We start from the raw sequence: 13,388 nt of genomic DNA on the forward strand, positions 1-13,388 counted from the left end.
TAAGTCCCAGTACCCACATCAAGGCAGCCCAGAGGAATGTTGCACCTTTGGCCTTGGCAGGCATCTGCATTCATGTGTACAATACCACATACAGCCAAGACACATAACTAACAGTAATAAAGATAGTTTAAGTGCCTCCTGATACGCTCAAACTTTTGTGATTTTTCATCAAAGATGACAAATCTATTTGCTCTACTAATTTTTGATCAAAATATGAACCATATTACAATGATAGTAGTATTTGCTTTAATCATAGAGTGCTTGAATCTGTGTTTTGTTTAATGGCCACTTAATTAGAAGCTGCTTTCTACTTCATCTATTTATTGACTAATTCTTGTCAGCAACTAGTAATTTTATACTAATCACAAGACACATGCTACATTAGGTATGGATTTGGTAATTCACTCTCACTGAATTTTGAATCACTATATTTGTAGCATTTAATACAAAGGGAAATGCTCATTGGGACTGAAGACCTTTACAGACATTTTCAGTGCGTTGTTCTTATATAGAGAATTATCTCCTTTTCCTAAAGTCTTGATGATTTGCTTTACATAGAAAGCATAGCTAACATCCTCAGCAGCACAATCTTACACTCCAATCTTGTTTGGCAGGTTGGTTCCTTTGAACACAATCTCACAACAGATCTTCTAAACCACTTGGTGTTTGTACAGAAAGTGTTCATGAAGGAAGTGAATGAAGTGATACAGAAGGTGTCTGGTAAGGCTGCCTGGAGCTAGGGCTACAAGTTTCTATTCTTAAGGACCTAAATGGCATAAAAATTATATTGGTAACTAGTGTGTGTGAGACAGAGACAGGGAAGGGAGAGAGAGAGGAAGGGAGGGAGGGAGGGAGGGAGGGAGGGAGAGAGAGAGAGAGAGAGAGAGAGAGAGAGAGAGAATGAATGAATGAATGAATGAATGAATGAATGAATGAGAGAGAATGTGCACATTCAGAAAGCAAGAGAGATGATCGGGTAGTTTCTTTTATTTTCTTTATCTTATTCCCTTAAGCTAGTGTCTCTCATTGAACCTGAAGTTCACCAGTTGTTGGTTAAGACAGTATGGTCCTTTATTTCAAGAAAGAAAACCTGTTGCTCTGGGGGATTGGAGGAGTGGGGGCAGTTCATTATAAGAATCAAACCCACCATTCACTTACAAACTGGAGTAGTTATAGGGCAGACTGGGAAGGAAGCAGGCAAGGAGGATGAAGTTTCCTTTTTGGCCAGAGATGGGCTCTTTCCAGAAGTGACCAAAGAAATGGTGAGCAGCAAATGAAAGAATGTAGGTTGTAGGTGGACAGCTCTGTGCCTGGAATCTAGGTGGGGTTCAGTGACCACAACTAACATTCTTGACTTTTGTTTCCATGGGTAGATGTTGTTCATGTAATTATCTGCTGTTAAGATCAGCATCCCCATCACAGTTTGGGGCAATTTCTGGTGTTGGAAACTGTGGAAGAGGACATTTTAAGGGTAGAGTCCTTCCCCATAGGCCTCCTACCCTGCTAATAATACCTATTCATCTAACATTCTCTCCTCATGAGTTGAGGCCCTGAAACCATTTAGAAGATGGATGCTAAATCAGTCTGACTACTTCCTATAAGCATTGGGGAGATTAGAGAGGAAATAGAAGGGAATTAGAGAGACTCTTGATGATTTGCAAGCATGGGAGAATAGTCAAAGGGACCCAGAACTGGATCATGTCAGGACTATCTAAATATGGACCAAACTGTAAACTAGTATAGACAAAATTAAGACTGGTTGAATACACAAAGTCTAGAGAAGAGCATTACAGCTAAGGTTATAGTAGATTTAACCAGGTTTTACTACAGAGATCCTTCCATAAAGCTGTTCACCAATGAGGTGGTAGTCTTTGCCATGTTATATGATTAGGAAAAACATAAGAATTCTTTAATTTGATTAAGGATCTTAATTTGGTTATGCCCGTTGTTTTATTATATTATTATCAATTATTTTAACTTTACTTATTTTTTTCTGCTGTGTGCTTAAGACTTTGCAGGTGGCCAGAATTAATCACTTTATTCTTACTTGGAAGGACATTTATGGTCTGGTCCTCAAGGATTACTTGGACTTAGGAGGACCTCTGGTCAGTTGTTCCATCTATACAAGGATAAGCCAGAGGCCTTGCTGAAAACATGGCTTCACCTGGAAACATGGAGGAAAATTTCCCTCCCGGAGGATCTTCCTCTTTGTAGAATGGACATTTTAGTCTATGTAGTAGGGTCTTCATGGTCTCTTTAAAATACAGGTGACTCACCAGGGCTAGAATAGGAATTGCTCTTAGAAGGCAGAAGACACAGTGCACCTTTTTTTTTTTTTTTCAGAGCTGGGGACCAAACCCAGGGCTTTGCGCTTGCTAGGCAAGCGCTCTACCACTGAGCTAAATCCCCAACCCCACTGTAGTGCACCTTTTAATCCCTCTGTCCACATTAGTATAGGCACCAGAGTATTATTATTGAACACCGAGAAGGTGTGTTGACACCAGTTTAGTATTTTAACTACTAATGTAATAAAGTTTGGGCAAAAACTAAGCACTTTAAAATAAACCTTGATTAGATGTACATTTTGTCCTTTTAAGTCAGTGCTTGTATAAATAAGAACAGGTAATTTGAATAAAGGTTTAATATAATATATCATACTTTGATCTTAGAAATTTGTTATATATGTATATGTACATATATGCATGTGTGTGTATATATATACATACATACACACTTCTGCATGTTTTGTATAACTTAGAGCTTTTGAAACTTGCTTACATTTTCCATGAAGAATGACTACTCTCATCTTTTACATAAATGCTGCAGATCCAAACCCAGGTCCGTCTATTTCCATAGCAAGCAGTCTTACCCACTGAGCCATCTCCCCAGTCCTGGATAAATATTTAGGCCTATTCACCCTTCTTTATAGTTTTCTTCTGTTTTACTAATTTTTATCGGTTATCATGGAAAGTAATAGTCTTGTACTTTACATACATGTCATTATACTTTATTTTCATCTGTTTCTCTACCTTACTACTAACCTGTGGGATGTAAAAGCATGCTACGATGTTTGGTAAGGTAGAGCAGGTGGGCACAGTGGGCACACACCTGAGACTTGGGCAACTCCCAGCTCCCTGCCAGACTCCTGACCTAGACCACTTGCCATGCTCCTCACATAAAAGAAACGCATATGAGGGCCATGTAGGTACAAAACAGAGTTCTCCATACTAATGAAGTACCAAGAGTTCCAGAGGACTTAGCCAATAAGCTTCCCTTTGCAGACATTCCTCCCTGCAAAATGTTTTTAATCTCAGGTTTACCCTGAGAAGTAAGTATTGCATCGTATGCATCCATTTTTTCCTTCATGAACAACCAATAAACTGTTTGGAACCATGCACTGTCTCTTTCATCAAGACCCACCGTGGGGAGCCATGAAGAAGGTCTTCACCTACAGTGCTGCAGCTTAATTCTCCAATAGAAGGCCTCTCTCTGCTCCCAGCCACAACCAACACTAAGCCTGCCTCCACCAAACTAAAGACAATCACCTCTGTTGCAAGGCAGAGTTCCCCCTTTCCCCAGTCTGTCCAGGGTTAGATGCTGTTCCCAGCTGAACCTGGATATTTAAGAGTCTGAAAACCCCAAGGCCCTGGCCATGTTGCAGGTCCGGAGACCCCCAAACTAACTCCTGCTTTCCCATATCTCCGACTGCTTTGCCACCTCCAGAGCTGTATCTTGGTACTTCCCTATAACTGGGTCCAACTCCCCAGTTCCTCTCCCCAAGAGGCAGACACCCACCTATACTACCCCACTCAGTGCTCACTGCACACCTCAGGCAAGCTTGCTCTCCCAGTCAGTCTTTCCGTCTTGCTGTCTTATAACATACCTTCCATTACCTTTCCCCTGTGCTTAAGATTTCTTCTTCTTCTACCACAATTCCCCTTCTAGTTTATCTTGCCTTCACAAAGAAGTTACCATTTATTCATTACTTATCTAAGAATTCCAAATATTCCGTAAAGAAGAACCCTGTAGTCCTTACTTGGTCATACCATTAGATTGCTCCTCAGTGGTGGTTCTCAACCTTCCTAATGCTGCAGGCCTTTAGTACAGTTCTCATGGTATAGGGAGCCCTTCTCGTAACATTATTTTCATTAGTACTTCATAACTGTGGTTTAGCTACATAAAGTGTGGTTTATGCCTCATAAAATAGCTATGATGCAGGACACCTAATATGTAACCCTTGGAGAAGAGTCAGCCGTTCAGCTATCCCACACTGGGGTCTCAACCCACAGGTTGAGAACCGTGTCTCTAGCATCATCCAGAATGTACTCTTGACTATTATGGCATGTCAGAGACTAAGAACTTTACTGGCTTAAACAGTTTTATTAGCAGTATTTTAAAAATACTTCTTGAAATGTAAGTTACTATGCCATGTGCTTTTTTTCCCCCTGTAGTACATGTTAGACTTTTGTGTTTCTAAGTAGGAATTATCTCTATAAATTATCTTTATAAACTCTTTCTATATAAGAGATCTGATATAAAAACATTTAAGTAGTATTTATGAGATAAAAATATATGTGGCTCCAAGTTAGATAATGAAGTTACAAAGACACATGAAAATATCAGATATCAGGCTTAGCAAAGTACATCTTCATTAGGATGATCACACACATGCATGCACACACACAGACACAAATTAAAATTATTAAGAAGAAAGGACACACTTTGTGAATACATTATCATTGAGGACTTCATGGCATCAGGATGACTTAAAGCAGGGCTTGAATGCATTCTACTTTCTGATCACAGAGCCATTACAAAAAGACAATATGGAGAAAAACATCAAAAGGAGAAAGACGTGTTAATTTGCTGTGATTGACATCAGAATTGTGAGAGTCTAAAGTTATGAACACTTGCATGGCTTCTGTGAGGGAGGCGGTGTAGACATGAGTGAAGATGACAAGTTGGATCATGAAATAGTGCAGGTGCCCTTGACCGTTCCAAAAAAACACTGAGAACCCACTAAGATGTGCCTCTCCCAAGGAATTTGGGACATAAGTATGGGAATAAATAAACATTATACCAGAAATGAATATTTTTAACATATCACATTAGAAAGACCAAGTTTTTATAACAGTACATCACGGAAACATTGATAAATGAGTGTTAATAAGAGTAAGAGTAAGGACTGGAGAGATGGCTCAGTGGTTAAGAGCTCTGACTGCCCTATCAGAGGTCCTGAGTTCAATTCCCAGCAACCACATATTTATTTTTAATGCGCAGAATATAGTCAGAATTTTTTCTGATAAGGAAGCTGTTTTAGTCCTTCAGTATTTAACCTTTTCTAGGTGGGGAGCAGCCTATTCCTCTCTGGAATGAACATGATGGAACAACAGATGGAGATAAGCCGAAAATTCTCCTCTATTCCCTGAATTTACAGTTTAAGGTAAAATTTCCCTAACACTGACACTTTAATTTTACTGACACTTTCTAATTAACTAGTGTATATTTTATGTGGAAATTTTGTGTGATACATAATTGCAAAATAGTAAGAATAAATTGTACTCTGCTTACTTGGGAAAGCTTTAGTGTTTGAATCTTCTTTTTCCTCCTTTTTCTCCTTCATATTGACACTGCTAGGCTTAGAGCCCAGAGCCTTATAAATATACAGCAAGCCCTCACTGAGCTATATCCTCAGACCTCAGTTCTTTAAGGGCAAGCATCAGGCTTCCTACCTTCTTTCCCTTTTTCTTTTTCCTTCCTTCCTTTCATCTTTTATTTATTTCTTTTCTTTTCTTTTCTTTTTTTTGGAGCTGAGGACCAAACCCAGGTTTATTTCTTTCTTAAAGACAGAATCTCAACTATACAGTCCTAACTGGCTTGCTGGAACTCACTATATAAACTAGGCTAGTCTTGAGTCCAGAAATCCAGTTGCTTCTGCCTTTCTAGTACTGTTGTTAAAAGAATGCCCAGACCTTCTATTACAAATGCTGCTATAATAATAGTTATGGTAATAATAATAATAATATAACAACAATAATAACATTATTAGCATGTATTTGAAAAACTTCTCTTTTTATACCAGATTATTGAGATCAGCTTTATCTTCTAAAAGCTGTATTATATTATATAATTTAAATAGTTTGTTTGACTATATTCCAGTGAACATTTGATATTTCTAATTATTTCTTTTATAATTTATTCTGCAAAAATATTTTAAATGTTTGTTCAATTGATGATATTTTAGGAAGACTATGATAGAATGCTTGCTTTCATATACAGTTATCTGAATGAAGAAAAGCTATGGGTTCTTCCTCAGTACCAAAGGTGGGAGAACAGGGCATGGCCAAAGAGAAAAAAAAATAGCTTTAATACTTTAAATCTTAATTACCTCCTATAAAAAAGTAAAAATGCTAAAATGAAATAACTGTAGTGTCCTAGTATAACTGATTTTAAGAATGTGTGCCTTAGACATCTTATATATGTTTTAAACATGACTTCCTATCATGTTTCAAAAGATTGTATATGAGTGAATCTGTATTGGTTTATTTTCTTATTTTCCTTACAACATGTAATCTTCTAGGGTATTCAGGTAACAGCCACCACACCTTCAATGAGAGCTGTGAGATTTGAAACTGGACTGATTGAATTGGAACTTTCAAACCGACTTCAAACCAAAGCTTCCCCAGGAAGCAGCAGCTATCTGAAGTTATTCGGTAAATGCCAAGTGGACTTAAACCTGGCATTAGGGCAAATTGTCAAACATCAGGTTTGTATGGAATATAATGGTACTGGAGCTATTGTCTGTAAATTAATTTATGTGTTATAGTTTTAGAAATATTTAAGTTCCTACAATTTGCATTGTGACTTCTGTTGAAGACTTCCTTGGCCTTTACGTTTTACTTTGCCATTTCCTGTCCTTTTGACTGTGTGTTCCCTATCACAAGGTTGTGCAGGAGCAATTGCGTGAGACTCCATCCAGAATCCGTGCAAACATTCGCTTGGAATCTGTCAGTTTCTTAAGCATTATTTTTATTTCACTGTCTTGTGCTTTTATTAGTTAATATGTAAAGTGTTACGTTCACACCTTCCCTATAGAATGTTTGAAATTTCATATGTCATAAATGTTAAATATGTAAAGTTTTAAGAAAAAGACAGCAACTAGTGTAGTTCCCTAATCAAGTTTTACTGTTTATCAGAGATACTTTTTGTTGTTTTAATTGAATTTTGCTAAATATTTCTTTTTAATATTCCACTAATTTGGATTTGAAAAGTCATTTTTAATTGTCAGTTATAGTTTTAAAAAATCAATGGCTACATTAACTATTTCAGATTCTTGTTAGATTAGAAAAGCTCATTTTTTCCAAATGGAAACATATGTTGAGAGAAATCTTATTTATTTCAAACACTTAATATATCACTAGGCTTTCCTCTGCTGGCTTTAACTGTGCTTGATAGCTTTACCCCAGGGCTGCAGCCCAGATCCAAGTTTACCTTTTACGTAGTTACTTATATGTTACATTAATTTTAAGTATTTATGTTATAAAATATTAAGGGCCTATCATTTAATGGTTGAATTTGGGAAGTATACTGTAGGACTTTTGGAGAAAAATGGTATATAATGTTTAAATTACTTGGGTAAAATTTTCCATTGTTTGACTTTGTTAAGTTTTGAATTTTATTTTAGGTTTATGAAGAAGCTGGTTCTGATTTTCATCAAGTTGCCTATTTTAAAACTAGAATTGGATTAAGGAATGCCCTTCGAGAGGAAATCAGTGGTTCTTCAGATAGGGAAGCTGTGCTTATCACCCTGAACAGACCAATTGTTTATGCGCAGCCTGTGGCCTTTGATAGAGGTAAGTTATGCCAGCTATTACTGTGTGGGAGCATGCGGTAACCAGGATAGGTCTGCTGTAGCTTGCCCTTGCCAGTGCAGATGCCACAGAGCTAACTGCCTCCTAGCTCTGAAATGTGGGCACCTAAGGCAAGTCTTGCTAACTACAGCTTTAAAAGTCATGTCATACTTCACAATTACCTTGCTTTTGACATAAATAGGATTATTTTATTCCAAGTTCCAATCTTAAATGCTAAGTTCTTTGCTTGGATCATCTACCCGTTTGTATTTTAGATATACATTGATTTGTGTATTCTGAAAATGTTTACTGTGTGCTGGCTAAAAGTGGGATACAGTGGATAACAGGATCAGGATTCTGCGCTCAATGATGTAGTCTGCTGAAAAAGAATTCATATAGACTTGTGAATGAGTCAAAAATCTTTTTTTCCTAGATCTGAGTCTGCATCTTCCTTTGCTCTTTAGAGGAGAAACAAATTCTTCAGTTTCCACTTAGAATGTAGAATTCACCAAGGAGATAAGCTCATGAGATCAACTGTTACTCACTTTCTTATCCTAGGGCTAGAACAGCCCTAGCATAGAGTGCTACACACAAACATTGCTAACTGAGAGGAGAGGAGTGAGTGTCTGAGCACAGTGGTCTAAGAAAAGATGGCAGCAGCTTTCAGAAAAGAAAGAGTGGGAAAGAGGGCTGACTGGATGGACAAACTAATGTTTAAACTGTTTTTCAGAGGCAGTACGGGGATACTTCTTTTTTTTTTTTTTCTTTTTTTTCTTTTTCTCTTTTTTCGGAGCTGGGGACTGAACCCAGGGCCTTGTGCTTGCTAGGCAAGCGCTCTACCACTGAGCTAAATCCCCAACCCCACGGGGATACTTCTGAATCTGTAAAATTTCAGTTCTCGGTACTCTTAGGTCCACCATTAAATACTTCCCTTTTGGCAGTACTGCCATAGCTGCTCTGTTTTCCCTGAGCCCTGCTCATGCCACACAGCCTTTATCCTTCCCCAGGTCTTATAACACTCAGGTGATGGCTGGCCCACTCTTGTTTTTCTCTTCTAGTGGCTCGCCATTCTTACCTCCTTAGACTTCCATATTGTCTTGAGATGAAGGTTTTCCTTTGGGTGTTTTTCTTACTAACAAACTCAAATGACTTTGACCATTCCAAATCACTTCCTTTAAGATATATGCCTAGCATTGTGTCTGTGTTCTTAGAAGTGATTCAAAGCAGTAAGTACATATTAGCTGATTTTCTGTTGGTATGATAAAATACTGTGAACAAAGGTAACTTGTAGATACAGAGTTTATTTGGGCTTACTAGGATAGTCCATAATGGCTGTAGAGGCATGGCAGTAGGTACCCAAGTGAGAAGCTAAGAGATTCGATCTCATCCACCCTGAGGAAAGCCCAGAGTGAGCGAGCTATAATGGGGCAATGCTATGAACTCTCAATCCACCCTCAGTTGCCTATTTCCTCCAGCAAGGCTTGGTTCTACATTCCTATGACTTCCCCAAATAGTACCATCAACTGGGAAACAAGTGTTTAAATGCATGACCCTGTGACATTTCTCAGCCAAACCTACACAAAGGGTGAACTGTACAATGAAGGTCAAGGGCCATGTTTATTTGTGTTTATTGCTCCAACCAGAACCAAATATATAACCGGAATTCTATAATATTGAATGGATAAATGGACCTGGGTTTCTTTCTGTTGCCATTTGGCAGTTGCTTCTTTCTGTTTCTTTCTTTCTTTTCCATGAAAAGTATTAACTACATCACTTTAGTGTCATTATAATTCTAACCAAGATTTTCTGGTAGCAATTTTTATTAGAAGTTATTATTAATCATCAGGATTTTATAGTAGTTGTGATTTACTAACTGTAATGAATCACGTACATCACTGACTTTAGTTTTCTTTCTGCCTGTTTGCCAAAGCTGTTCTGTTTTGGCTGAATTACAAGGCTGCCTATGACAACTGGAATGAACAACGAATGGCTTTGCATAAGGATATTCATATGGCTACAAAGGAAGTGGTAGACATGCTCCCTGGCATCCAGCAAACATCAGCCCAGGCCTTTGGGACTCTCTTCCTCCAGCTAACTGTGAATGATCTAGGAATTTGCCTCCCTATAACAAATACTGCACAGGTACAGAAACAATCAAGACATAGGAGCCTTTATTCAGAATTGAAAGCTAGATGTTGCTACTCACCATTTTTGTAAGTGTAGATTATAACCATTATAAGTAGAGCTGTTTATAACTTGAGCAAGGAAGAACTCCTAATTCTTATTTTTGCAAATAAGCTTCAGAATCTTCTCATTGCTTTTATTTTTAAGTAAGAAATCTTTGGATTGATTGTTATCCAAATTATATCCAATTATATCCAAAACATATTAAAGCGGAAAGAGACATTTCAAATGTACTTTAATACCCTCATCTGAAACATGGCAGAGAGTTTCAATTTGCTTACAAAGTGTAGTATGAATATTAAATAAGGATAAAAATCTTGCTAGTTATCTGTGTACTTAGATGGAAAAAAGTATGCTGTCTTCATAGTTTAGGGTCAGTTTTCAGGAATGCATTGTTACTTGAACTTGCGGTTAAGTAAGAAAATGCTGTCTGCAAGTGTTAGACCAAGAAAAATATTGCTCTAAGAATCCCATGCAGAGATCATCTTATTGTTACAGTGTTTCTTCATTGTCACTTTTAATAATTTAAAATCCTGGCAGAGATACTAATACTGAATGTAATAAACTTACATTGAGGGTTCTGTTTGGAAGAACAGTGCAAAGAGAAACTTGGAGGAGTTCAAGATGTACTGGTAGTGTTGCTTGTGTCTAAAGAGTTGAGCTGTGGCAACTTTCTAATGACATGATAAGAGGGCTCAGGAAAGCTACACACACAAGAACTGGCTCTCAGGTGAGAGTGTCCCTACTAAACAGGAGCTAGGGAAGCACAGATATTAGCCCTTTGCATATTAAAATGGAAAAGGTGCACAAGGAACATGCATTTCACTTGAGTATTGTTTACAACATATTTTGCTAAGTTGCCTTTTATTAAGGACTTCTAGACTTAACCCTTTCTAGACTTTTATTGTGAATATAAAGATTTCTAAATTTTATAAGTCATCTGGTCTAGAGAAATGGCACAGCACTCAATGGTACTTGTTGTTCTTGTACAGAACTGGGCTTAATTTCAAACACCCATATGGTGGGTCACAACCATCTGTACCACTCTAATTCAGTGAATCCGAAGCCCTCTTCTGATGACTGTGGAAACCAGACAAGCATGTGGTGCACATATGTATAGGCAGACAAAGCATTCATACACAGAAAATAAGTCTTTTAAAAAACATTTTACATTCACCTTTTGCCTCATTTCCCTATGATATTTCTTTAGTCTAACCACACTGGAGACCTGGACACTGGCTCTGCCCTAGTGCTGACCATCGAAAGTACTCTCATCACTGCCTGCTCCTCAGAGTCTCTGGTTAGCAAAGGCCATTTCAAGAACTTTTGTATCCGTTTTGCTGATGGCTTTGAGACATCGTGGGATGACTGGAAACCAGAAATCCGTGGAGATCTAGTAATGAATGCTTGTGAGTCTCGTTTATTTTTTATGTGAGGCTTATATTTCTAAAAAGAAAAAATTGGGGGCTGGGGATTTAGCTCAGTGGTAGAGCGCTTACCTAGGAAGCGCAAGGCCCTGGGTTCGGTCCCCAGCTCCGAAAAAAAGAACCAAAAAAAAAAAAAAAAGAAAAAATTGAAATGTCTCTTTGTTGAAAATTTAAGGATGTTCAGATATAGGATTGCTTTAGAAATGAATAAGGACTTTTTGTAGTTAAAGGTAGCAAAATACATCTGTAAAAAACTGTAACTTCAGCCTTCGTGTAAGTCAGAGAGACTTCTACACATGTGAAGCTTTGCTCACGGCCTGGTTTTTCCTGTAGTTGAATGACCAAAGAAGCCATCCTTGTTCCATAAATCTGTAAGAGAGTGGTGACTGCAAGAGAAAACTCACTAAACACACAGTAGATTGTAAATCTATTGGACTAGAATTTCTCCTTTAATTATAGCTGACACAGTAATAACCCAGAGACACAGCCCAAGTTTCTAGGATTTGAAAGAATCATTATGAATTCCTCTAATTCCACTCTTTGTGTATGTGATGATTAGAAAGGAGAAAGGTTTGTGATAAAAAACTGCATGATACTGGTACAGAGACAGGCAGGTAGATCAGTGGAATAGAATTGAAGACCCAGAAATGAACCCACACACCTATGGTCACTTGTTCCTTGACAAAGAAGCTAAAACTCCAATGGAAAAAAGATAGCATTTTCAACAAATGGCTTTGGTTCAACTGGACATCAGCAAGTAGAAGAATGCAAATCGACCCATTATTATCTCCTTGTACAAAGCTCAAGTCCATGTGGATCAAGGACCTCCACATAAACCCAGATCCACTGAAACTAATAGAGAAATTGAGGAAGAGCCTCAAACACATGGGCACAGGGGAAAATTTCCTGAACAGAACACCAATGGCTTATGCTCTAAGATCTAGAATTGACAAATGGGGCCTCATAAACTGCAAAGCTTCTGTAAGGCAAGGGACACTGTCATTAGGACAAAATGGCAACCAACTGATTGGGAAAAGATCTTTACCAATCCTACATCTGATAGAGAGCTAATATCCAATATATACAAAGAACTCAAGAATAGTTAGACTCCAGAGAGCCAAATAACCCTATTAAAAATGGGGTACAGAGGTTGGGGATTTAGCTCAGTGGTAGAGCGCTTGCCTAGGAAGTGCAAGGCCCTGGGTTCGGTCCCCAGCTCCGAAAAAAAAAAAGAACCAAAAAAAAAAAAATGGGGTACAGAGCTAAACAAAGAATTTATATCAAATGTCAGAGAAGCACCTAAAGAAATGTTCAACATCTTTAGTCATCATGGAAATACAAATCAAAACATCCCTGAGATTCCACCTCACACCAGTCAGAATGGCTAAGATCAAAAATTCAGGTGACAGCAGATGCTGGTGAGGATGTGGAGAAAGAGGAACACTCCTCCATTGTTGATGGGATTGCCAGCTGGTACACCCATTCTGGAAATGAGTCTGGAGGTTCCTCAGAAAACTGGACATAGTACTACCTGAGGACCCAGCTATATCACTACTGGACATATACCTAAAAGATGCTTCAACATATTACAAGGACACATGTTCCACTCTTTTCATAACAGCCTTATTTATAATAGCCAGAAGCTGCAAAGAACTCAAATGTCCCTCAACAGAGTAATGGATACAGAAAATGTGATATATTTACACAATGGAGTACTACTCAGCTGTTAAAAACAATGACTTCTTGAAATTCAGAGGCAAATGGATGGAACTAGAAAATATCATCCTTAGTGAATTAGTCCAATCACAAAAGAACACACATGGCATGAACTCACTGTTAGGTGGATAGTAGCACAAAAGCTCAGAATCCCCAAGAAACAATTCACAGACCATATAAAGCTCAAGAAGGAAGACCAAAATGTGGATGC

At 38.0% G+C, this 13,388-nt stretch overlaps 1 protein-coding gene across 13 annotated transcripts in view; it reads left to right on the forward strand.

The window, feature by feature from the left end:
• Positions 1 to 13,388, forward strand: part of Bltp1 (bridge-like lipid transfer protein family member 1) — a 216,622-nt gene that overhangs the window by 151,651 nt on the left and 51,583 nt on the right. For all 13 annotated transcript variants that reach the window (XM_039101992.2, XM_039101994.2, XM_039101997.2 and 10 more), the window contains 6 exons: positions 615 to 720; positions 5,346 to 5,443; positions 6,581 to 6,766; positions 7,685 to 7,853; positions 9,781 to 9,992; positions 11,245 to 11,443. In XM_039101992.2, coding sequence (XP_038957920.1) covers positions 615 to 720; positions 5,346 to 5,443; positions 6,581 to 6,766; positions 7,685 to 7,853; positions 9,781 to 9,992; positions 11,245 to 11,443 — 970 coding nt within the window. The remainder of the gene's footprint in view (positions 1 to 614; positions 721 to 5,345; positions 5,444 to 6,580; positions 6,767 to 7,684; positions 7,854 to 9,780; positions 9,993 to 11,244; positions 11,444 to 13,388) is intronic.

The sequence above is a fragment of the Rattus norvegicus genome, chromosome 2 (genome assembly GCF_036323735.1).
Source record: "Rattus norvegicus strain BN/NHsdMcwi chromosome 2, GRCr8, whole genome shotgun sequence".
NCBI lineage: Eukaryota > Metazoa > Chordata > Mammalia > Rodentia > Muridae > Rattus > Rattus norvegicus.